The following is a 24,711-nucleotide window of genomic DNA, read 5'->3' on the forward strand; positions in this document are numbered from 1 at the left end:
TTTTTTATTAAAGATTTGGCAGCGAGCCAGATGCAGCCATCTAAAGAGCCACATCTGGCTCCCGAGCCGTAGGTTCCCTACCCCTGCTTTAATAGAACAGTAAGAATATCTAAGATAGCATTAAATGGTACCATTCAGTTGCAACCTATGAATAATGCCAATGCAGAAAAGAAGGGATCTATGCAAATGGTAATATATGCTGTCATTGCTTAAGCCTCTATTTGTAAAGAGGGTATATATTTTCCCTTTAACTATGCAGAGATAAGGTTTATTTTACCAAAAAGCATTAGAATGATGGCAAGAAAATTCAAACCCAATTAGTAGAGTTACCAAAGATTTCTCAATATGCACAGTGTAAGCATCCAGATCCAGCCTAGTTAGGGATAAAGCAGTGGGGGAAGAAATAAGCAAATTGACTGCAATGCAGCTCCTGGCCTTGGTTAATCTAATGCAAGCAAAGAGCAGCAGGGTGGGATGCTGGGGAACAATATGTATTAGAAATGGGGGTTATAGTGACCACCAGGCCGATATAGCAATAAGTGCATTAGGGAGAGAAACAAGTCACGTTCTATTCCAACCTCCAAACGTCTCGCAGTGGCAGCGCTAAGCTCCCAGTTCTGATAGGCCGCCTGAGCTGCTTCTGGAAAAAACTCCCCAGGGGCGCTAAAAAGGAAGGAACAACTCATCTGTGAAAAGGGACGAAGATCATTCAAAAGCCAAACTGATATTCCACAATACAGTACATTCTGCCATAGAGGGATTGATATAGCTGTGCATAGGAGGTAGGTCACTGGAAAAACAATCTTCTGGCATATACAATGAATGTACTGAGCCCAGGTTATTGGACGAGATATTTATTTGGCAGAACTAAATCCAAACCAATAACTACAGTTGTGCTTTGATAAGTGTGCACAGTTTCTAAATTGGGATTAAGTTAGTAGATCAGTCAGACCTACTATGGAGGATTCAGTATTTACAGCACCTAAAAATTATGGGATGGGGTGCACAGTTGCACAAACAAATTCTTTCTTTTGTTTGTATATGTCACAAAGTCCATAGTGTACTAAATATACATTAGGCAGAGTGGGGTACTAGATGTTGGGGAGATGCATAATTCATTTCAATGGCAAGTAGCACAATGTCACAATCGGAATACTAAAATAACGGGTGCAAATTAATTTAGGTGTATTCGGTATGGGTATGTAGACCTGGAGCAAACTCCATTTCTGTTATTAAACTACATTGTGCTGAGAGCAGATCAAGCATTTCTTGTAGTGCAGCCCCACTTGGCTGTGCATTGTCAGCTTGTGCTGCAATGCAATAAGCAGGGTTTGCAAAAAAAAAAAAGAAAATCTTGCTTCTCTGCCCATTTAGCAGCCCTTTGGATAGATGCCGCAGACTCTAGGCTGCAGAAATAATACAGCAGCCACATTGCACATGCAGAAGCAGCAAACTCCAGTGCACGGCATACATATAATGTATAATTATATATACTTTTTAAGAACTTTAAGGACAATGGCAATTTTAATGCCACAACTAAAGTATAATAGTGGCCCATAGCCAACTAGCTAACTTGAATGGAAAGCACACCCTGTAGTAGTTAAGGCCGATGCAAGGTCGGAATGGGGGGTGCCGCCCCAGAGGCCCCACACCCCCCAAGGTGCCCCCGCCCGACGTTGTTTGCTGGGCCCGCGTAAGTGAAACGCGGCAGGGGAGGATATCGGTGGCTAGGGGAATTGGCAACAGGGATCAGGTCTGGGTCGACGGGCCCACCAGGTTTTTTCCCAGTGGCCCGGTCCGACCCTGGGCCGATGACACGCGATGCTCCATTATTAATCTCCAGTAACAGTGGTGAATCATCTAGAAAGCTTTCCTACCGGTGAGAAGTAAATCACTGAAAATATATGTCAGTTCGACCTGAAGTTGCCTCGTGAGGAACTTTGAAAAGCCAAAGTGACACTTATGTTTTCCTACCGGCGATATACATTTTCATGTGTGTCATTGCTGTAAAAGTAACACATTCAAAATGCTCGGTGTGCTATAGCCCGAAGTTAATCTATTACATTCTTTCTTGTAAAGGCTAATGGCATTCTGATAGGTGGCAGTGATCTGTTGTTTACTTTGGACCTGGGCTTCTAAATTAGTGTCTGGACTATGGAATGTGATACATACTCATCATCTCCCCCACAGAGCTTCAAAAGGGTCTTCTTATATTCCCCTGATGTATCGTTCTGAAATAGACATAAAGAGAAAGTTAATTTTTAGCTCTATGTTAGAGCTTTGGCTATAATATTCATATCATTATGGCCTCATTACTTAAAGGGCCAGCACCGCTAAGAAAAGAAGGATCTAGAAAAAAATTTATTCTTCAGAAGGACTACTACAGGTTACATTAATAAACTGCTGTATAGCCATGGGGTAGCCATTCACGTAGGGCTATAGGGCACACGTTTATACAGCAGATAGATCAACTCTGTAGAATACAACTGTTTTAGTTCTTATATATAGGATGATGAACAGGGTTCAAATGCCCTTCGTGGCTCTCTATAGAACTAACAGTACTGTGCTCACATTGCAATTAGATCATTAATATTAGAACAGACATGCCATCACAGGAATTAAATCTACTAATGAATGCGAAAGAACCATATTGGTTGGGGAGCGAGGGCTAAAAGGAGCCGTAGAGCCATTCTCAAATGCAAGACAAGCAAAAAGGGCTGTCCCTCCTTTCTAGACTAAAAGACTGATATTCATTTATAGATTTACAAGCTAATTTAATCAGATGCCAGGCTTACCTTGATCATGGAGAAAAGAGACTTTTGATATTTGGTCCGGAAGGACTCCCTAATGTTCAACATGTCAATCTCACTCCGAGAAACCATTATCCGGATAAGAGTATTGTCAGCAGTACCCATTCCCTGTTATAAAGTACCCAAGAAATTAAATGAATATATGGATTTTAATTTTAAAACTAAAAATTAGAAAACGATAAACTCAGGGCCTATACAACTTATCCGTTTTAAAGTTTTATAGTAAATATCACCAACCTTCATCGATTTGTAAAGTCTAGTCGCAAAATATTCCCTGGTGCTTCTAATGCATTTGACTGGGGAGAAAAAAAACCCAGATAATTTAGGTGCAGCCAAAACAGGGATATCCTCAGTAGTGACCAAATAGAATGTTCTGTGGTGGAACATTTGACTACAGCAGTATTTTTCATTAATATTTATCACAGTCTATCTAACCTATATACAGTCTATCTAACCTAAGTCTATATATAAGTTGTAATAAAATGCATTAATATGGTGGAAGTCTTGTGCATAGGGTTACCACCTGGCCAGTATTTGACAGGCCCAGCCAGTAAATCACCAGCTAGGGCCAGGGTTGGAATTACAAATTTACCAGCAATTGCAACTGTAGGTATATTTGTAATACCCTGCAAATCCCTCCCTTCCCTGACCCTCTACACCAGGGGTCCCCAACCGTTCTTACTAGTGAGCCACAGTCAAATGTAAAAAGACTTGGGGAACAACACAAACAACATAAAAAATTATGGAGGGTGCCAAATAATGGCTGTTATTGGCTATTTAGTAGCCTCTATGCATAATCTCACTTTACAGGAGGCTTTGTTTGTTAGTACATCTTGTTTTCATGCAACCAAAACTTGCCACCAAGTCAGGAATAAAAAAACACTTGCTTTGGGGACACTGGGAGAAACATCCAAGAGGTTGCTCACGGGCCACTAGTTGGGGATAACTGTTCTACACTAAAGGATTATTCCTTATAATTACGGACCCACCACTTAAGGTCCCAATACACGGGTCGATTCTAGCTGCTGATATGGGTCCCTTAGACCGATTCGGCAGCTAATTGGCCCGCGTATGGGGACTACCGACGGGCCTGCCCGACCGATATCTGGCCAGATCTCGCCAAGCGAGCGAATCTTAACATGTTTGGACACCTTTACCCAGCCTTTATCCCTAAACCAGTATGCCCTGTGACATCATTGCCCTACCACATGTTACACCAATGGCTGGCATTACTTAGGGTGCAAATAACAGAGAGGGGCTGACAGGATGATGGGGGTAAAGCAGAATAACTCTTAACATATTGTGTAAACTTGAGTTTTAAGAGTGTCAGAACTTACCCACAGCCAGCATAAGATCTTGAAAATCCCCCGAAAGTTCCGCTTTTATGCTTTCCTCTATAGTTTTTCCTGATATTTCCTGGTACTTATCAAATACTGTATACAGAAGAGAGAGAGTGTTACCATTGCATCATTACAGTCATTTTACACATGGGCAATTCTTTGTGGTCAGGGGTATTTCTACACCTGAGGTGGCTCCTCCAATGCCACCCCCCCTCACCCCCCTGCACTTACCTTCACTGTGCCGGAGTCCAGGTGGGGCCGCATTGCTAGTGTAAAGAGTGCAACTGCGCTCTCTGCACTAGAAGAGACAAATTTCCGTTTTAAAAATTGGAAATTTGGCTCTTAAAGTTATCAGGAGCGGCTTTTTGCTGGTAACTTCGGGGTGCTGCCGCCTGAATAGAGTTTCTCAATTCACTTCATGGCAGCAGCTCCCCTTCTTGTGGTGTACAAGTTATAGGGGATGTAAACCTTACATACCTCATGCCCAACCCAAAACTTGCTGGACTACTACACATAGGGGCTGATTTACTTACCCACGAACGGGTCGAATGGAGTCCGATTGTTTTTTTTTCGTAATGATCGGTACTTTGCGATTTTTTCGTATGTTTTACGAATTTTTCGGATCCAATACGATTTTTGCGTAAAAACGCGAGTTTTCCTATCCATTACGAAAGTTGCGTAAAAAGTTGCGCATTTTGCGTAGCGTTAAAACTTACGCGAAAAATGCGCAACTTTTCGCGTAAGTTTTAACGCTACGAAAAATGCGCAACTTTTTACGCAACTTTCGTAATGGATACGAAAAACTCGCGTTTTTACGCAAAAATCGTATTGGTAACGAAAAATTCGTACAGAATCCGAAAAAATCGCAAAACATACGAAAAAGTCGCAAAATGTTCGTTTTCAAGTCGGAACTTTTCCAATTCGGGTCGGATTCGTGGGTTAGTAAATCAGCCCCATATACTACTAAACCTTTTCCGCAAAAGGTGATGGCAGTTTTCCCTGGAGATAAACAAGCATTTATTTTTGAATGTCTAAACAACACTGCCCTGATATTTGAGTATAGTATAGTTAATGTAGTATCAGAAAACCACAACCGACGTGCTGTAGCTTTGGTAGGGATGATTAAAGCTGGTGCGCCTATTTTAAAGCTATGAGGTCATAGATAAGATATAGGAAATCATAGATTAGTACAGATATTGAAAAACATTTGTGTATCAGTCAAGAATATAAATACTAGGACAGCAAATAATTATTTATCCCCAAATCTCATCCTAACTGACATTCAAGTTGGGCTTTCAGGTGTATCTTGAAGAGCAAATGGCTCTTCTCTTTAATTCTCAAAGTGGCCCCTGCAACTGCTCCAGGCTCCCCCAGAGGGGGCAGCCCCACAGTTTGGAAACCGTTGCTCGAATATGGTGATACACTTGTATGTACCATGTACAGTTGTAAAGAAGACATGTAGTAAGCTAATGGACAATTCAGAAATTCTTTTGTACCATCCAAATTTGTTAAAATAAATTTGCAACTCTGTCTATAATATTTTAAATATTTTAAATATCTTTGATGTTGCTGCACTACAGCAATCAGCCCTGTGCTACAGAATGTAGGCGTTGTAAAGTAGAAACATTTGGGTGCCCCTTCTCTAATTCTGGGTTATATCCCTTTAAACAGAAACCAGACCATAGATTCTAAAATAATACTGCAGCTGCCTGTGGTCATAAATTATTCAAAGTAATGCAGAGATTCAGTGCTTATTTGCAGGTAACACAGAGACCGGCCCCTACCTAGATGAAGATGTTGCTTGCTTCGGCTTCCCAAGATGAAGATGAACTGAGCCTCATCTGTGCCCCATTTTTGTTCTCCAGCTTCAAATAAATCCTGAAAGTGGACGAGAATTTGTGTAACATTAATGCTAAAGGTCACATAACAATTTCAAGTAATACTAGTTAAAGTGACTGCAGCACACTGTTAGTCTGAATATTTTTATTGGCTCAAGAAAGTAGACAAAAGAAAGGCAACGTTTCAGGCCTTACTGGGCCCTTTTACTAGCTATAGTCCCCATAGAGAAACATGGGTTAAATATATGCAGCTCTCCAGTTGTGGCTAGACCCCAGATATCAGTGACACACAAATCTTAGGTCTTGTACCTATTGTTTAAAGGTGGCCATACAAGCGAGCGGATCTTCCCCCGATATCCCCACCTACGGGTGGGCGATATCGGGGAGCATTTAGATAAAAAAAAAATAATCCGATCGTTTGGCCCTGGGGCCAAACGATCGGATTATGTGGGCGGCAATGGGGCAGTCGGATCGGGGACCGCATCAACGAGCCGACCGGATTTTCTAACCTGGCCGATCGAAATCTGGCCAATTTCAGGCCAGATATCGGTCGGCCAGGCCGCTCTGCTCTCCCCATACACGGGCCGATTTTTACTTTAAAAATCTATAGTTTTTGTTACATGTTGCATTTAGTGCTGAAAGCGAGCAAAATAGAAGTTTAATTTTACACTTCCTGGTTCTTCAAAGCAATTTTGGGACAGGGAGAAGTTAGGGAGTCTCCACCCAAAACAAACGAAAGTAAATGAAAGCACAAAAGTGCTTGTTTATTTTTGCTAGTACAGTTGGGGTCATGCAACATTCCCTGCAGTAAGTTGCAGTGCTGGGCCTAGGCAGGATGCACCCCTCATCACCCTTCCCTCCCACTTCTTCCCCTCTTCAATAAATTTCTTTGTGGGGATAGAGAAGGGCCTGAGGGACACGGGGTCCTGGCCAGCTGGTCCCGCCACTCTCCACCTGCAGGGTCAGACTGGGGTGTGCAGGGCCCACCGGGGGGCCCCTGCCTGATATCCTCCCCTAAATGTGAGTAAGTGAAAAGCATCAGGGGAGATCACCGTGCCCATTCTGACCCTGCAACCTGTGGGCGGGGAGCGGATGATACAAGCTGAAGACATGCACATAGGCAGTGGGGCCTGGTAAGAGTCAAATTTTTTTTTTGCAGTGGAGGGGCATGACGCGACTAGTTACATCCATACATGCTCCTTAGCAACTTGTTGCAATGCACTAATTCTCTGATGAATTGTGTGCCACCATGCCCATGTGTGCAAGGAAGTTCTAGAATTATGGTTAGCCTGGATCTGCTGGTATTTCTATGGTTCTGTTACAGACTTGCATCCATGGCTGTAACTAACTTCCACCAAGCAATTCAGGCCCTGCTGTAGTAATTAACGTTGGGCATTGGAGGTGATGTGCTTTGAATCTAAATGCAGCAAGAAAAACATGCAAAGCAACTAATGCATAATTGTGTGCCACTTGGATTTCATGGGTACCCAAAGATTTACTGTCATGTATCTGGGCATGGTTTGGAAATGACAATGGAATGCATTTTTATTGGTAAATGCAGTATGGTATGTCACTGGACATAACATAAAATTATCAGTTCATATTCTCATAAGATAAGTATAAAACATTTTGGGACATTACCTGAGCGTCTTGCTCTACCAGGTCTTCACTGACCACATCGTCTTCTTCTCGTGTGCCCTAAAATAAAGTGCAGGTTGTTGTGTGTTTTATATAACTGCAAATTCCACAGTCACACAGAAGCAAATCTTATTACCCCTAATTGTGAGAGAGATTATTATATTCTAATTCTTTTTAAAAACACTGACAAGGTAATATATCGTTCACGGGGCAAGGTGCAAAGCTAGCTACCATGTTTTTAACACTTTGCACCCTGCTCTGTGGGTGAGCAGTCACTGGAGAGGTCTATGCCGCAAAAGAACCCCTAACTTACCATCAGCCCTATGACAGGCAACACTGTACTTCTACACCTTTTTTTGTTCCATGATATTAAAAAGAAAAGTGACTTGTTTCCTAATGTAAAGGAAAAATGAAGCCCCAACATCCACCCCTATAACTCTGTGTGATCCAGTCCAGCAACAATTAGTTAGCTATTCAATAAAACAAATTAAACTTAGGCATATCAGTTGAAGTAAAAAAGGTCTATTTGGAATCCAAACATTTATGACTTAGTTTTATAACTGTTCACTAAAGAAATAGCAAAACGATAGCTGTTTATGTAAGCAAGAAGAAAATGACTAATGGAAGGTCATATTTAGCTTTCTTGCTTATATTATGGAGCCTTGGCAGCTGAGTCACGAGCACTTCTTAGTATTCTCTAAAAAGACTGCAGATTGAATGTTCAGCTTTTGCTCATTTACTATTTTTACTGTATGTCTCATATGCTAAGGGGTGGCAAGATGAAACAACTAAAAACAGTCTATTTTAGATTACTCCCCACTACCAGGCACAACTCTTTGAACCTCCACTATGGGGGGCAAAGAGTTCATCTGACAGAGAACATTGCACTGACAGACAATATTTGCACCTGCTTAGTAATAAGCAGCATATGGCCACTCCATGGGATCTACTGCACTACCACTACTTTTACCTTAGGCCAGTAACATAACTAGGATCCTGGGCCCTGGTCCAGGACATCAGTGTTGGACTGAGATGGCAGGGGCCCACCAGAAAACCCTGAACCATGGGCCCACTCTCAAAACTTTCATTACCCCTCTCCTCTATCAAACTCTTTATTATCCTAGTTTCTTTGCTCTACATACTACTGTATACACTATTTTCCCATCTTTTAAGCTTCCATGTTCCCATACAGAAATAAGGAATGGCCATGAAATAGGCTAAATAGTTAGAAGCAAGAGAGCGCAGCCCACTGATAACTGGGCCCACTGGGATTTTTCCTGATATACTGGTGGGCCAGTCCAGCACTGCAGGACATGCAACTGGACCCACCCACTCCTCCCCGGATGCGCATTTTTCTCTTTTCCAGAAGTTGCAATGCAGCCGCTGGCAGGACAGTAGGTGGCACGGGCCCTGGGTGCAATCACAATCCCTGCCTCCCGGGTAGATAAACCCCTGCTTGAAGCACAAGAGAGAGTGTCTGTGCGTATAAGCTTGTATGTTTTATTCTGTGGAGCTATTACAGGAGGCCCAACAGGAAAAGCAATTAATTCTGAAAGTTACAGCTACTGACGATGATTTTGTTTTAAAGGGACATTATATTGTCTTTCCGTGTAAAGTCTACATTATCATTATTTTTCAATACATGTTGAGTAAAACACACTGGTGTTAATAAGGCGAGAAGCCAGCCAATCAATATTTTTAGCCAGTGTCAGTTGGGGGAGTAGAATGCCTGCCATTACCCAATGTCCATAGAAATATAAAGTCAACCAATACTGACAGAAGAAGAAGCCAGCCTACCAGAAGAGCTGCCCAATAAATTGTACATTTGGGAGCATTGCAGATAATAAGGTTCCTGTCTAAAGTTTAAATGATTTTGCGAGTATATAAAAAAATTCAGATTAGAACAAAGGGATGGAACAGTTTATACAAGAACAATCAAGTTGTGAGTGGCTGGGTTTGTAATACCTGTAGCAGTACAATCAACATTTTCTTAAAGTGGCCGCTCGTGTCTTTGATGACATCGGTCTCCAGGTCTCTGTCATATGCTGTGAGCAAAAAGATACCAAACATAATATTAGGGATGTTTCCATCACTTTGGGTCAGTGATGCTGGTTGCTATATTCTAGAGCTGAACTTAATGGACACTTGACCGGAAACTCTAAACAGACATTTGTATTCTTTTGGATAATGAAGCCGTCTTGTATCCACTATATTATAACTGGATTGTGACAAGCATATCATGGCAGACTTTATGCAGTCACTCACCATCTTTGTAGGCCGCCGCCAGGGCATGAACCTCTTGGTTGTTCCGAGATGCCAAAATCTCAATGAGACATTTCTCATCAGTGCCGGCACCCTGTAACACAAATAGTAATTGTTCACACCTCCGATTCAGGCTGTAAACCTCTGTATTGTTTATTCATGTAATCCCCTATATTGTTCGTATCTTTAAACCCCTGCATTGTTCACACATGTTACCCCCTGTATTGTTCACACCTCAGACTGTTAGCGCCCACATTGTTCACCTGTTCACACCTTAGACAGATTGTGTCACTGTATGGTCCCTAAGGTGTGTAATTATGTGCTGGGGGTTGCTGTGCTATCCACAGGGGCGAAGGAGACATATGGATTTAAGGGTATATCTTAATATGACATAATGAACTTCTTTCACTTATGATTGAAGGGTGATATCCCTACAGTGAGCACCAACTATGTGGGTTTTTGCTGCTCTACCACCATTAGTGTGGGTATGGTCTTAAAAGCTCTTGTGATAACATGGGTGCGTTTAAAAAAAGGGGAGTGGTCAAAATTGTTTTCCATTATCGGCCCTCCACCATCAGCGCCGGATTTCAAATCCGGGCACCCCTAGGCCACCCCCCATTCGCGCCCGTCTCCCTGCGCATGTGCGAACAAACCTCCACCTCGTCCCCCGCGCGTGCGCCGCGCATGCGCAGGCATTTAAGCTCCCATACGGAGCAGTGGGGTGAAGTCCCCGTTGCTCCGTATGGGAGCAAAATGTCAAAATTTTGTTGCGACGGGGCGGCATGCCGCCTCTAAATTTCTGCCGCCCTAGGCCCGGGCCTTTGTGGCCTCGCCACAAATGCGGGCCTGCCCACCATGTAGGTCAGAAAAATTCCGTCCCTCGGTACCACAGAAGCTGGACAGCACTCTTCTAGAGGACTGATCAGTTTCCTATACTGTTCATACTCAAACACATAGAAATACAAGAAAAAATAGCAACTGCAAATGACAATAGGGTCAGTTGTTATGAATATGTTCTGGGGTGAAATGAATGACTATCAAGTTATAATCCTAAACCAATAAAATGAATATAACAGATACTTACAGCTAGGGCATCCTTGATTTCTTTGGCATCAAAATAAGGAGGGGGGCGCATCAGTCCAACAATCAGCCTCTCAAACTTGCCTGTGAGTTCATATTTAAGGTCATCAATAAGATCCTGTTATAAATAAAAAATGTATTCACGGTTAAAATGAAAAATCAGTTAATATAAGCTTCCATGGTTAGTTCCATGTTTATTATCATATGTAAAGTAGCTAAACTTGGGTGCGCCAGGCCCCCCTCAAAAAACCAGTCCCTTCTCCCCTATCCAACCTCCCAGACCACTCATGCAGCACCTCCTGGCCCGCACTCCGTTGCTATGTTAAAGTAAGGATAGCGACAAGGAAAGGGGGGACTGCATATGTAAGACAGTATATAGCTTGTATGGGCACAATAAGGGCCCTGCCATTTTACACCAGCATTTATTTGCCTCTAGTTATGACTGAAATACCTTTAGCCTAACCGTGAGCTTATTGTAGCTAGCAGCCCATAATCATGAACTGTAAAGGAATAAACAAAGACACCAGAAGTGGCAACATTGTGTTGTTCAGTGTTATATGTATTATAATGTAAAAAAAATAAATAGGATTCACCCACTAGTTGTTAACTTTATTTACACTTTACAAATTATTTGTTTCCTTTATTGTTTTGGAATCCACAGTTACATCCTTCACATGGCAGCATAATATTGCTTAAAGGGGAATTCCAGCTCCGAACCAAAATTTGTTGACCCCACACAACACAGAAACCCTTAACATACCTATCACTGTAATCTGTTCCTTCAAAAAGTATGAATAAATACTATTTTATATGCTGAAATCCAGCTGCAAAACAGTTCTTCACTTTCTGCATCATTTAAAAACCTGGCAGGGGAGGAGGGGCTAAAACATTGATGTAACAAATTGTAACAACTCCTCCACAGCTTACAGACAGCATGCAGGAACCACATAACCCACAATGCATTGCATTGTGATGTCCCTTCCCTTATTGACATCACTTGTGCTGGGAATTGTGGGATTTGGAGGATGCAGGCTGAAGGCAGTCTGAGGACAGTCTCAAAGTAGACAGATCAGCAGGGGAACAGGGGGCGGGGCTTAGGGAACTGTTCCAAACCTTATTATTACATTAAAAATCATGAAACGGCTGCATATTTTAACCGATATATATTGCAATGTTGCTTGAAATTATGGTTACTTTTCAAAAAACTTAAGTTGTGTTTAAGTGGAGTTCCCCTTAACTCGTTGATATAAGGGGCAGCACATGGGCATGCACACACACATCTTTTAAATCCATGACATCTTTATGTTACAAAAGCAGGCACATTCACAAATATAGTCTTGTTTTTTAAAGGTGAACCAACTCTTTAATGATCTATATAAGAGATAAATATATTACTATGTTACCTTCCCATACAAGGATTTGTATGCCTGGGTAATCTGGATGCGCTGGTGGTTGCTGCGGGAGGCAATAAGATCCAAGATGGCTTCTTTATCACTGCCTGAAAAAACACATTGAGAGGCTAAATTAAAATATTTACATAATATTTAGATGTGTTTTAGTATAAATATATAAATAAATAAAAATCATCATTTTGGCTAGATGTACTTACTCAATGCACTTTTTTTATTTACATTAATTCCCACTGTTGCTGGTCTTTTTGTAAAGTATATATATATATATATACAAATATATAAGAGTAAAATGCATAATTACATATGTGACATGTGGTTATGAAATTATTCCTAATGAGTTGGCAATGGCCCAGATTAATGATATTCTGTATTGTGCTCTATAGTAATAAAAGTCGTGTTACAGAAGAGCAAGTTAGAGAAAGCAGACGACCTTGGACAAATGTTGTACTGTGATAAGCTGTGAAGGTTACAAAGGCTTGACTGGTTATCTAGAGTTAAGGTCAAACGGAGCTGCCAGTTATATTTGTAGCTTGAAATATTACAATTTGTAGCTTGTGTTTTACAATCACAACACTTTATCTGTTAAAACTCTATAGAAATTAACTTGAAAGTTAATCACAAGATTGTGCATGCAGCCCTTCTAATTCCTGTCTATTTTTAGTGTTCAGTAAATATATACGTCCCATAGACTCTAGATCAGGATTAGGACAATGTATTTTATTGGTCTATCTGCTGGGAACTAATATAATTACTACCCACATCTATTGGGACTCTTCTATATATCTATACCCATTCTGTAGGAGGGATGTAAAAATACAGCAATTAAGTACCAGACGGTAAAAGACACATTAAGAAGGAATCTGTAATGCTTACAATCTAAAATAGGAGGGCAAAATGCACAAACGTTTGAGCATTGACCCTAAAGTTCCGGGACTGGTCAGGTAGTATTCTAGTGCTCCAAAAGGTAGGATCTAAGTTTGTGTTTGAAATATGGAGGTAGTCTGAATAGTTTAGAGAGTGCTTCAAAAGGATTTGAGTTTGTTTTAGAAGGGGTTCAAAGAGTGTTCCCGGTGGACATGGGATAGCAGTGAGTGTGTATGGTGTGAAAAGACGATGGCTCTGAAAGGAGGGGAATCGATGGGCAGGAATGTACGGGGGGACAAGTGAAGGAATGTAGTGAGGAGCAGAGGAATGAAGGGCTTTGAATGTTAGCAGAAGGATTTTCTCTAGGGAGAGAGCAGGAGGATTCTAGCAACAGAGTTTAAAACAGATTGCAGGGAAAGAGATGGGAGTCCTGTTAGTAAGAAGTTGCAGTAGTCTAAGCGGTATAGGAATTGTGTTTTAGCAAATTTGGCAAACTTTGGCTGCACTGTACATTCCATTTGCACAGAGAAAGCTCAGCCACTCAGACAAATGGAGAAAGACCTTGGGGTACTTCTGAATAATAAACTTAGCAGTAACAATTAATGCCAGTCAGCAGCGGGAAGGGCCAGCAAGGTTTTGAGCTTCATCAGGAATATGCAGTGCAGTTTTAGTCTTCAATTCTTTAATATCATATTAATGAATTATATATGCAAGGTATAATCTTCTATCTTGTCCTCTGATGGGTTAGAACTGGTTATCTGGTGCATTACCCCCTTCCCTCTACTCTATCCAGACAGGCTGGAGGTATAGGCTTTCCCTGTACTATGGTTCCTATGGCAGTCTCTATCCATAGTTCTGAGAATTACTCTCTGGCTGCTATGCATTTATTAATATATTAATTTATTTGACAGGTGCAGGTAATTCCTGATCCGATATCCCAACAGTCCAATGCTACATCTACAATCATTTCTGCTTGCTGTAATAATTATTTTTCTTTAATGTTATATATCTAATTATTGATGTTCTTTTGTCACAATTACTAATATTTTAATTTAAAATTTGAAATGCCAATATCACTAAATTGTTTAGAAATGCTAAATTAGCGTTGACCTTACATGCACTGAGTTGGAAACTAGATCTTCAGAAAGTAAATGTTGAAGTTGTTAGCTTACAGTGGCTTTACATAAATCATGAAGAAGAAACAGTATAAGGCTGTCTTTGTTTTACAAGCAAGAGAAGATTTAAGGGAAGGGTAAATATTCCACAAGACCTCATGTTACACATAGGTTTAGATTTTCTGTTTAAGATGCTCTAGACACTCAAATTTAATGCAACATTCTGCTATTTTGATTGTACATACCATACTGCAAAACATGCAGGAAATTTTATTTTACCATGAAAGAAAAACAAAATCATTCATATTGAGGACGACACTAATGTTCTGCTAAGATCACCAGAGGTACTGACTAGTGAAGGCTCAATAGTGCATCATGATATGGGGGATTTAGCTGCTGCCTAACCTGATCATGCAAGAGTGGGAGTTGGTGTCAGCTGTGGCCCCTGGCATGGGGCAGAGGTCACATCTTCAGAACAAGGGCCTTACGGTGATCTAAATGTACCACTGTTACAACAGCGCCCTAATGAATCTTGCTCATGATAGGTCAGTACTGAAGATGGCTTTATGTTAGTACAAGCAGTATGCAATAGGATGCAGTAGTATTGTGACCTTGCCTCCTTCACACCTTCATTGGGACCCCAGCGGTTTTTTTTTCTCATCATTGTTGCAATTTAGCATGAACATTTTCACTGAGCAAACATGATCCCTGGTCCCATAGAATTTATAATTTATGTTTGAATTGAAGAGAGGTTAGTTGTAATGTCTAATATAAGAACTGAACACAGCTTTTAATATCTATTTGTATTTATATTTATCAAAAGAAATGTTAAAATGTGATTTTTGTTAAACTTTTGCTTATCAGAACTTTATTTTTATATAAGCTGCCACTCTCTGGCTACAGTCTCCGTTATCCCATCCTATAGCCCTTCAGTATAGGGGTTAATGGTGGTGGCCCTATTTTATTGGGGGTTGACCACATGAACAGGTCTATAAAATCTTTATTTTCTGTAGTTTGTAATGGGAGAAATCATTAAGCTTAGCCATTATAGTCATCCCTCTTTATAAAAAATTTAGTTATTGACCATTAAATAACCAACCTAATCCTTCTCTTAGGGTGATGGCACAAGGGAAGATTCACTGCCCATTGTTTCTACCGCAGGTGAAAGATCTACCAAAAATGTTTTCCTACTGGGAATAATATAAATCGCAGTGGAAAAAACATACAGTATGTGACACTTTGTTTTCCAAAGTTTTCTCACAAGGCAAAGCAACTTCCTTTTTGCAGAAAGTCGAAGCAACTTGTATGTTTTTCCATGGCGATTTCTATTATTGCCGGTGGGAAAGCATTTTTGGGAGCCATTACCCTTATTATCATTTATTTATATTGCTGTTTATCGTTGACAAGGAAACTAAATAAACAAACTTTGTAATTTCTTATCCATTTATAGCTCAAGGCTCTTTAACTTCTAAAGAGACCCACTAACGAATTCACATCAAGCATCTTGTGGGACATTTTGTTTGTGCTTTATGAGGTAGGGTTGGCCCAGGAAGTGGAGATTTGTATGTGTATGTATTATACTGTTTACTTACCAAACCCTTTCATTGCCTTGTAGAGAATCTCTGCATCCTGATTGGCATCAAAGTCTGGGTAATCTTTTATTGATCCTCGGTAACGGCCACCCTGTTACAGCAAACAGGAAAAAGACAAAAATAGCATGTTAGAAAACTATCATATTACATTTCATAGCACTCACTTTAAACATTCATGAATGTCACCTGTCACTATGTGATGGATACCATAATGCTTAGACATGAGCCCCTTGTTTAATTTCTATTCCACTTCCCTTGCAAGACCAGAATGTTTCACCAAGTTCTTTTTATTGTTCCAGCTTCCCCTCTTTCCCAAGTAGGAAACACAAGGCATGTAGAGAGCACAGAAGGACTTGATGTCAATATAAACATTCACCCAAACCATGTGGGACCCGGAAGTGGTACATGGGCTTGAGTCAGGCAAAGGTGAGATAGCTCAGCATGGGCATAATGTAATAAATGCTTGTTTGTTTAACCAACACCTGATGCTTGGTTTAGATCCTTCAGCATCGTTCTTCTTTTCTAGGCTGATTCTCTACCATTTTCGAATAATGCAATTTTTGGGAGGCATTTACTCATGAATCTTCACAATTAGTGTTTTTTGTGCTAAAACTCATTTTTTTTGCCATTTATTATGCGTCAAAACCAATGAAAAATATGCCATCAAAAAGCTGTCAAGGTTACATAGAAGGCAATAGGAGTTGACCTAGGCAAATTGTAATAATCTTTATTTAGTTTTAGAGGGGTTTTTTTTGGGGGGGGGGTCCATTTGTAAGTCCGTGAAAAACATAAAAACAATGAATTATGTATTGTTTTCATTCCACATTTTAATTGGTTCCTGCTTTTTCAATTGGGATTCTTTAATAAATCATTAGACAGTCATGGTTTTAGTGGTAAAGAGTTTAGTTGTGGTATCTTCTGTCCAAGATAAAAATAAAACAAAAAACTATGTGGTGGATCAGTGTCAGGCTGGGCCAGCAGGACAATGGGAAAAAACCCTGCCGACCCAGGCAAAATGTGCATGTTAGTGCTGAATGCAAGTGGAATGCAGCATGTTGTGTTCCACCTGCATTCAGTGCTTACATGTGCCTGTGTGAGTACAGCCAGATAGGAAAGAATGGGCTAAGTCTATTCCCCCTGTTTTTTGTTCCTGTGATTGGCCTTAAAGGCATTTAACATAACAAGGTAATATCATAAAAAGTTTGTTTCTGATCTTGTCTAGAAACAAAGCAACATTATATCTAGAGACCATACAATGAATCCATCAATATCATTATACAAGTATAGGATCGGTTATCCAGAAACCCATTACCCAGAAAGCTCCCGATTATGGAAAGGCCATCTCTTATATACTCCATACTAATAAATAATTAAATTTTTAAAAATTGTTTTCCATTTTTTCTGTAATAATAAATGGTACCTTGTACTTGATCCAAACTAAGACATAATTAATCCTTATTGGAGGAAAAAGATAGACAGATTTAAGCTAAGGAGATCCAAATAAAGGAAAGATTGCTCATCTAGGTCCTGATCATTCTGGATAACCGGCCCCACACCTGAATATGTAATTGTATATGTATATGTAACCTGACTTGTTAACCTATATTTACATCCCTGCTTTCACACACACATGCACTGTAGGCTGTTATTCAAACAAACTACCAAACATTCGCTGCTACACTTAAGCATCAGGTTAGAATATATCTCTGCATCACTGCACTCAGTGACATTTGCTCTGTAACTGCTCTAAGGAATCTGGAATCATTTGCTTGTTCAGTCCTTGGACTACAATGTGAAAAGACGTAGTACTTTTAATTATTTTCTTCACTTGTGTGGGGAATTTAAGGATTCTTGTGGCATTACCATAGCAATTCATGTCAGCAATTCGGTTGGGTAGTTTGGCTAATTTTAACCCTACTGGCCAATGATGCAGTAAAGACAAGCTGGAATCTGGAGCAGACCATTTATGGTCACTCATATGGTATCTGTCGATTCAACCTCTGGGCCAATTGGTCAAATACAGCAGAGGATTGGGCAGTGTGTGTCCATTTTTTTTATAAGCCCTTACTATGCTTGGAAACTGGACAAAAGTATTATCTGCCTCGTACAGGGTTTCTGCAGGGGCAGCAAAAAGCTGCCCGAAGGAAAAGATGAAGGGCTATGCTGCAACTGCCTGCCTTCAAACAGAATCTAAATTTCTAAACAAAGACCAGGGTTGCTGCTGCCATCAGGCGAGTTGAGATACTCACCTCAGGTAGCAGTGCCCGGGATATTACCTGGGGTGGCAAAAAGCTATTGTGCTCCTGCACTAGCAATGCAGCCCCTACCCTTTCCAACATGTGCAGGAGGAACAAGATGGGGGGGCATCAACTTGGCTGCTTCAGGGTGGCAAGGACCCCTGAGGCGGCACTGACAAAGACATAGGCTAGAAAAGCTTCACATTTGGGGGCTGATTTACTAATCCACGAATCCGAATGGGAAAAAATCAGATTGGACCTTTTCGTATTTTTTTCGTTTTTTTCGTCACCGTCGTGACTTTTTCGTAGCCATTACGACTTTCGCGAATTGTCACGACTTTTTCATAGCCATTACGACTTTCGTGAATTGTAGCGACTTTTTCATAGCTGTTACGACTTTTGTGAATTGTCGCGACTTTTTCATAGCCATTACGACTTTCGCAAATTGTCGCGACTTTTTTCGTATTGAGCGCTCGACAATTCGCGAAAAAGTCGTAATGGCTACGAAAAAGTCGCGACGGAAAAGTCGCAAAATACCGATCATTACGGAAAAGACGCATTCGGACGCTTTTCGGACATTTGTGGATTAGGAAATATGCCCCTTGGTTTTGGTCTTGTATACCAGCCCAGGTAACCGCAGCCCTTTAGCAATGAAGATCTGTACCCCCAAATATACCCAAATAGCTCCCCGTTGCCTTTGCAGCAAATACACTGTGCCTCTGTCAGTTACCCCCGATATAACTCAGTACACACCCTATTTTGAATAAATGAATCAACCCCTAAACTCAATTGGCAGAACAAAATGTAATTCGTGACAATTTCATAATCTCTCCCTTATGTCAAGGCATATTATTCTGAATTCTGGAACATGTCTTGGGCAATATTAGAAGGCTTATTACTGGTCATTCTATGGCAGTAAAGTTAGACATATAGTTTCTCTCTGAGTCACGCTTCCCCCGGCATTAGTGAGCTTATAAATATCTCAGCTAGGGTAGGCGTTAGAGTCTCAGAATACCTTGGCCCACATCCCGGCATATATTGTGTGCTAGTAACTGACTGGCTTTGCTTTTTTATCTTTCCTGCTTCTCAAGCTCATTACCGGCATATGGATTTGCAATCTGTGTGAATGAACACTGCAACCAAGTAGTAGATTTAGAATACAGGTATGGGATCCGTTATCCGGAAACCCAATATCCAGAAAGCTCCGAATTATGGAAAACCTGTCTCCCGTAAACTCCATTTTAATCAAATAATTCAGATTTTTAAAATTCATTTCCTTTTTCTCTGTAAAAATAAAACAGGTCTTTGTATTTGATCCCAACTAAGATATAATTAATCCTTACTGGATGTAAAAAAAAAATAACCCTATTGGGTTTAATTAATGTTTTATTGATTTCTTAGTAGACTTAAGGTATGGGGATCCAAATTAAAAAAATTAAGACCAACTGAAAATTGTCTACATCATACTAAAAGATAATTTAAAGGTGAACAATTCCTTTAAGAGGCAATAAGGAACCCCTCCCTTCACTAGCTGCTACACATGTCTCAGGCGTACAGATAAGGAGTTTATTATGGAGGGGTTAAACTGGGACTGATAATTTGATTAACGGCTTTCTTCATCTCTCAAAGAAAAGCAAGTGGTATCAGGTGTAAAATGAAAGCATTTTCAGTATAAAAGTAAAGACAGGCTTCAGTTCCCTATCAGGTCAGCCTAGCTGCTGATTGGTTCCTATCCTACACTGCAGCCGCCGGCTCCCCAGCTCATCCAGGGAATTCAGCCAGCAGGAAGTGGAACAGATGGGCGGGACTTGTGGGATTTTGGGGAGAATAATCAATGAATCAGTCTGAAACACAACTTTTTTTAAGAACAATCCTTCTATATCTAGAGGAGTATAATTCACTGGTACATTCTTAGTTTTTATATGATATGTCTCCTTTAACAGTCTTTCCATTTAAGACTAGTGTTACATTTGATCAGTTGTCTATTACAAAAAGCTAAGGAGCAAGGGGACTGGAGGTCAGAATTCATTTCTCAGTGGTTGCACTGGCCAACTGGCCATTAGACTGGGATTTTAGACATTTCTACCACCAGTAAATTAAAACAAATCTCACCCACTGTTTTCATGTATGGTTGCCACCTTTTCTAGAAAGAAAATACCTGCCTTCATATATTAATGTTTCTTCCCTATAATAACATTTGTGTCAAGTATCATTTTTACCAACCAGATGGCAACCCCATTTTACAGGCTTGGTACCCCGTCTACTGTTTGGAGTGTAGGAGTGTCACCCCAAGGCTTGGGGGCAAAGGGGGTTGACGGGTGTGTGGTAAAGTCATTTTAAATACAACACAGATAATATCCAGACCTGTAGTTCTTTCTGAAACCAGTGTTTATAATAATGTAATCATACAAGATTTATATTTGGCTTTTGATCACCAGACACGCAACAGCTAAGATAAACTCCATCTAGCCCTCTCCTGTTCCTGCTAAACATACTACTTCCTGTTCCTTCTAATCATACCATCTCCTGTTCCTGCTAAATATACCATATCCTGTGTTATCTAAACATAATTTAATTCTTACCGACATGATGCTTCTCAGGATCTGGGGTCCAATATAAGAAAAACCTGTTAAAAGAGACCCAGAAATAATAATTATAAAAATTGTCATAAAAAACTTTTTGACCATGTTCTTACTGCACAATATTCACAGTTATGCAAGATTTTCCCATAGATTCCATATAGATTAACTGATTCCATATAGATTAACTGATTAATAAGCAGTTAGAATTTTCTGGACACCTGTTTAAAAGCAAACATCTTATTGGTTGCCATGGGTTACTGCTCCTAGGCAAGCCTTTTTATTACATATGGGGCTAAGATTCCAGAAGAAGGGGTGTTAGCCGCTGTCCCCTAACTTGTGCGTGTGAATGATGCCAGGCGCCTCCCCCTCCTTTATAGAGAAACTTGTTACATTATACAGTAAATATCATTATGGTAAATAGACCAGAGTGACCAAATATTGCTTCATTTGCTGGCTAAAACAGATATTTATTCCAGTTGCCATATATGTATTTACTGTGTTTTTTGCATATTTTTTGCACTTCTCTTTCGAAGGAGAGGGGGCCCTTGATGTTGCAAGGGGGCCCTTTCGGTTGCAGCCACAGTGGTCCTGGACACTCAAGTCCGACACTACCAGTGAGAAACTATATACATTGCTTTGGCTATGTGAAGTAGCCCAATTGGAGGAAATTTTGGGAGACAGAAAAAAACTACACCATTGTGTAATGTTTTTCCACCGGAGATCTGCATTTTAGCCGGTGGGAAGGAAACGTTTTGTTACCCATGGTAGCCAAGATGTAAAAGGAATAAAATAATCTGGTCTCATGACTGCACTGCTGTATTAAAATAAAGCAAGAAACAGAAACAAAGGATGAACATGAAGAAAATGCAGGCGTCACCAAGGCTGCTGTATGCTGACAAGAGAAGCAAGCTTAATGAGAATACTGACTCAGCTACTTTGTGCTACAGAAGCAATTTACAAGGCCTAGTTCTAAACCCACTGCCATGCATGAAACTCAAACGTTTCCTGTACTAATGTGACCTCCTTTTAATATCTAAATATTAACCAAACTGAAAATAAATAAGCCCTGCCTGGCTCTTTGTTCTAGTTTGTTCACTGCATGTAATGATTCCAACCATATCCCATATATGGAATTTTATCCCTTGATGACACGTTTCTGGAAAATTCTTGTGGAGCTAGCCGCCTTGGCTCAGAGTCAAAGGGCTTCCCAGAGACCTGTGTGTAGTATTTTAAGCATTAAGGGGTTACAAGTGACTCATGTCTTTTGGAACTGAGCCTGCATTCATAGCTGTGTAAGGATGTCTTTCATATGTGCTGAAATGGTTGAAGATGGTTATATAAACCCCTGTGTATGAGTTACTTCTTCACTGATACCTACAGTCTCACTGTTTCCCTTCTGCTGACGATATGTACCCAATGTAATTGGGCTTTGAGTAAATTAACATGACTATTAGTCTGCTAAAATGGCTTCAACAAGCATTTTAAGTCCAACTTTGCCTTAATTCATAGCCAGGTTTATAGGTATATGTACTGTATCTGTTGCAAAAGTCATCCTGATAATGTTCCAGAAATACTCAAAAAATATACAATAACCCCAAATTATACGCCGATATTCAGAAAATCCCAACCACCATCTGGGAGCCTCAGGGCAAGAAAGGACAACATTCACATATACTATGAACATTTATGAACATGAAACAGCACTGCTTGAATAACATACAGAGTTATTTAAACTTGAGTAAAATTAAATTGGCATAATAAAAATGAGGGTAACTGTGTGATGATGTGTGATAATGTGTCTCTGATATTAATTACGTTAAAAACTGAGCACTACAGTGTTGTTACTACAATACAATAACCTGCATGCATCCCCCTTGGGAAAAATAAGAAAAACTGTCTCTCTGCACTTTAATTTTACTTTGAATTGATCCCTATTTCTCCCAGTGTTCTATTGATATAATATCTGCAATTCACAATCTAGGCAACATTTGCAGATTAGCTGCAGCGTCTCTATGTGCCCATGTCTGTCAGTCCCCTGAGTATTCTAGGAATTGCAGACAATCTGTCCTGCATTGCAGGCACCCAGTCACCCAATCACCCACCCTTCTGCAATGTCTCACTCTTCACTCCCACCAGGGACAAACAGATGTCCTGTAGCACCAGCACTGATATCCAACAACAGCTGAGCATGTAAAACAAACACACGGAGAAAAATAGCAAAAGCCAACTAAAATATTTAGGCCTTCCATTGTGAAGGCAGACAGTTCCTTCCACACCCCTTACAAACAACCTGGCGTGCAGCCATCTTGCTAACTAACTAGTTCCCATACTGTTTCCCATATCTTTACTGCTAACCAATGTACTATAATCCTTTTAGTGCCAGATGCAACAGTTTTTCCCATGGTGTGGAAAGGAATGCAGAAACAGCCAACTCTGTAGATTCTACCTACTACAGCAAATGGTTAAATACTTTATTCATTATTTAAATATGAATAGTTTTTCATTTATAATTTTACAGAAGAAATTCACTAAAACATAACTATTATAACTCTATACTGGAAACCACCAGACTGTTTGCAACTGGCCTTCTCAGGGGCTTTCCAGACACTATGGGATGTCACCCTCACCTCTCAGTGCTTAGGTTTTTTGTGTCGGAGGAGGCAGAGGGGGGCCGCATTGCTAGAACAGAGAGCAAAATTTAAAAATTAGCTCTTCAAGTTACGAGGAGCAGCTTTTTGCAGCACCCCTGCAAAAAGTTATCTACCTTTATATAAGGTGCTCCCCACTCATCAGGATTTTATATGCATTGCAGTTGACTTTAGACCTTACTAACCAGCTAAAAGTAGAAAAAAGGAAACAGAAAGTGACAGTGGCAGCAGAAATGTGGCAGCGGAGAAAGGGAAATGAGGAACAACCCTGGTCTGCCACAGAGAGGAGGCAGTTTGGAAAGTTGCAACATCTTCATTACAGAAAGGCATTTGGCACCATCCATGGGAACACTTGAACATGTCTCCTTTTGAGAATGAAAACCTAAAAATACAATTTTGCTAAATGTTTGCAGTGTAGCTTGCTAGCTAAAGGAACTGAGGGCACCTCAGGGTGCGTCAGGAACCCTGGAGCTATCGTCTGGTCTGGAGGTGGTAGTAGCTTGAGGGATCCCCTGCATCTGCTTAATTCACAATGGAACTGAGCAGTGCCAAAAACAACAAAAAAGAAGTGCAATGAGCGCATTTTGACACAAGTACCTTTAATGCAAGTGGTTTTACCTGCAAATTGGGGAAATTGTGGGGACAGCAACTGCACTTGTGAACTTACACGAGCCCTCAATTTCCACAATGACTTGGATGTAACAAGCCTTGGTAAAAACTGAGCACTACAGTGTTGTTACTACAATACAATAACCTGCATGCATCCCCCTTGGGAAAAATAGGAAAAACTGGCTCTCTGCACTTTAATTTTACTTTGAATTGATCCCTATTTCTCCCAGTGTTCTATTGATATAATATCTGCAATTCACAATCTAGGCAACATTTGCAGATTAGCTGCAGCGTCTCTATGTGCCCATGTCTGTCAGTCCCCTGAGTATTCTAGGAATTGCAGACAATCTGTCCTGCATTGCAGGCACCCAGTCACCCAATCACCCAATCACCCACCCCTCTGCAATGTCTCACTCTTTACTCCCACCAGGGACAAACAGATGTCCTGTAGCACCAGCACTGATATCCAACAACAGCTGAGCATGTAAAACAAACACACGGAGAAAAATAGCAAAAGCCAACTAAAATATTTAGGCCTTCCATTGTGAAGGCAGACAGTTCCTTCCACACCCCTTACAAACAACCTGGCGTGCAGCCATCTTGCTAACTAACTAGTTCCCATACTGTTTCCCATATCTTTACTGCTAACCAATGTACTATAATCCTTTTGTGCCAGATGCAACA

The 24,711-nt window shown here is 40.5% G+C and overlaps 1 protein-coding gene across 1 annotated transcript in view; it reads right to left on the reverse strand.

Annotated features, from left to right (window-relative positions):
• anxa6 (annexin A6) overlaps positions 1 to 24,711 on the reverse strand; it is a 45,956-nt gene that overhangs the window by 15,769 nt on the left and 5,476 nt on the right. Inside the window, exons 2-14 of the mRNA XM_002937259.3 lie at positions 20,771 to 20,814; positions 15,952 to 16,042; positions 12,372 to 12,466; positions 10,973 to 11,086; positions 9,892 to 9,982; positions 9,592 to 9,671; positions 7,630 to 7,686; positions 5,935 to 6,028; positions 4,148 to 4,243; positions 3,048 to 3,106; positions 2,796 to 2,918; positions 2,173 to 2,231; positions 579 to 663 (exon numbers count right to left, since the gene is read on the reverse strand). Of these exons, the coding sequence (XP_002937305.2) occupies positions 579 to 663; positions 2,173 to 2,231; positions 2,796 to 2,918; positions 3,048 to 3,106; positions 4,148 to 4,243; positions 5,935 to 6,028; positions 7,630 to 7,686; positions 9,592 to 9,671; positions 9,892 to 9,982; positions 10,973 to 11,086; positions 12,372 to 12,466; positions 15,952 to 16,042; positions 20,771 to 20,776 (1,050 nt within the window). The 5' untranslated portion in view covers positions 20,777 to 20,814. The remainder of the gene's footprint in view (positions 1 to 578; positions 664 to 2,172; positions 2,232 to 2,795; positions 2,919 to 3,047; positions 3,107 to 4,147; positions 4,244 to 5,934; positions 6,029 to 7,629; positions 7,687 to 9,591; positions 9,672 to 9,891; positions 9,983 to 10,972; positions 11,087 to 12,371; positions 12,467 to 15,951; positions 16,043 to 20,770; positions 20,815 to 24,711) is intronic.

This window comes from Xenopus tropicalis, chromosome 3, assembly GCF_000004195.4.
Source record: "Xenopus tropicalis strain Nigerian chromosome 3, UCB_Xtro_10.0, whole genome shotgun sequence".
Classification (NCBI taxonomy): domain Eukaryota; kingdom Metazoa; phylum Chordata; class Amphibia; order Anura; family Pipidae; genus Xenopus; species Xenopus tropicalis.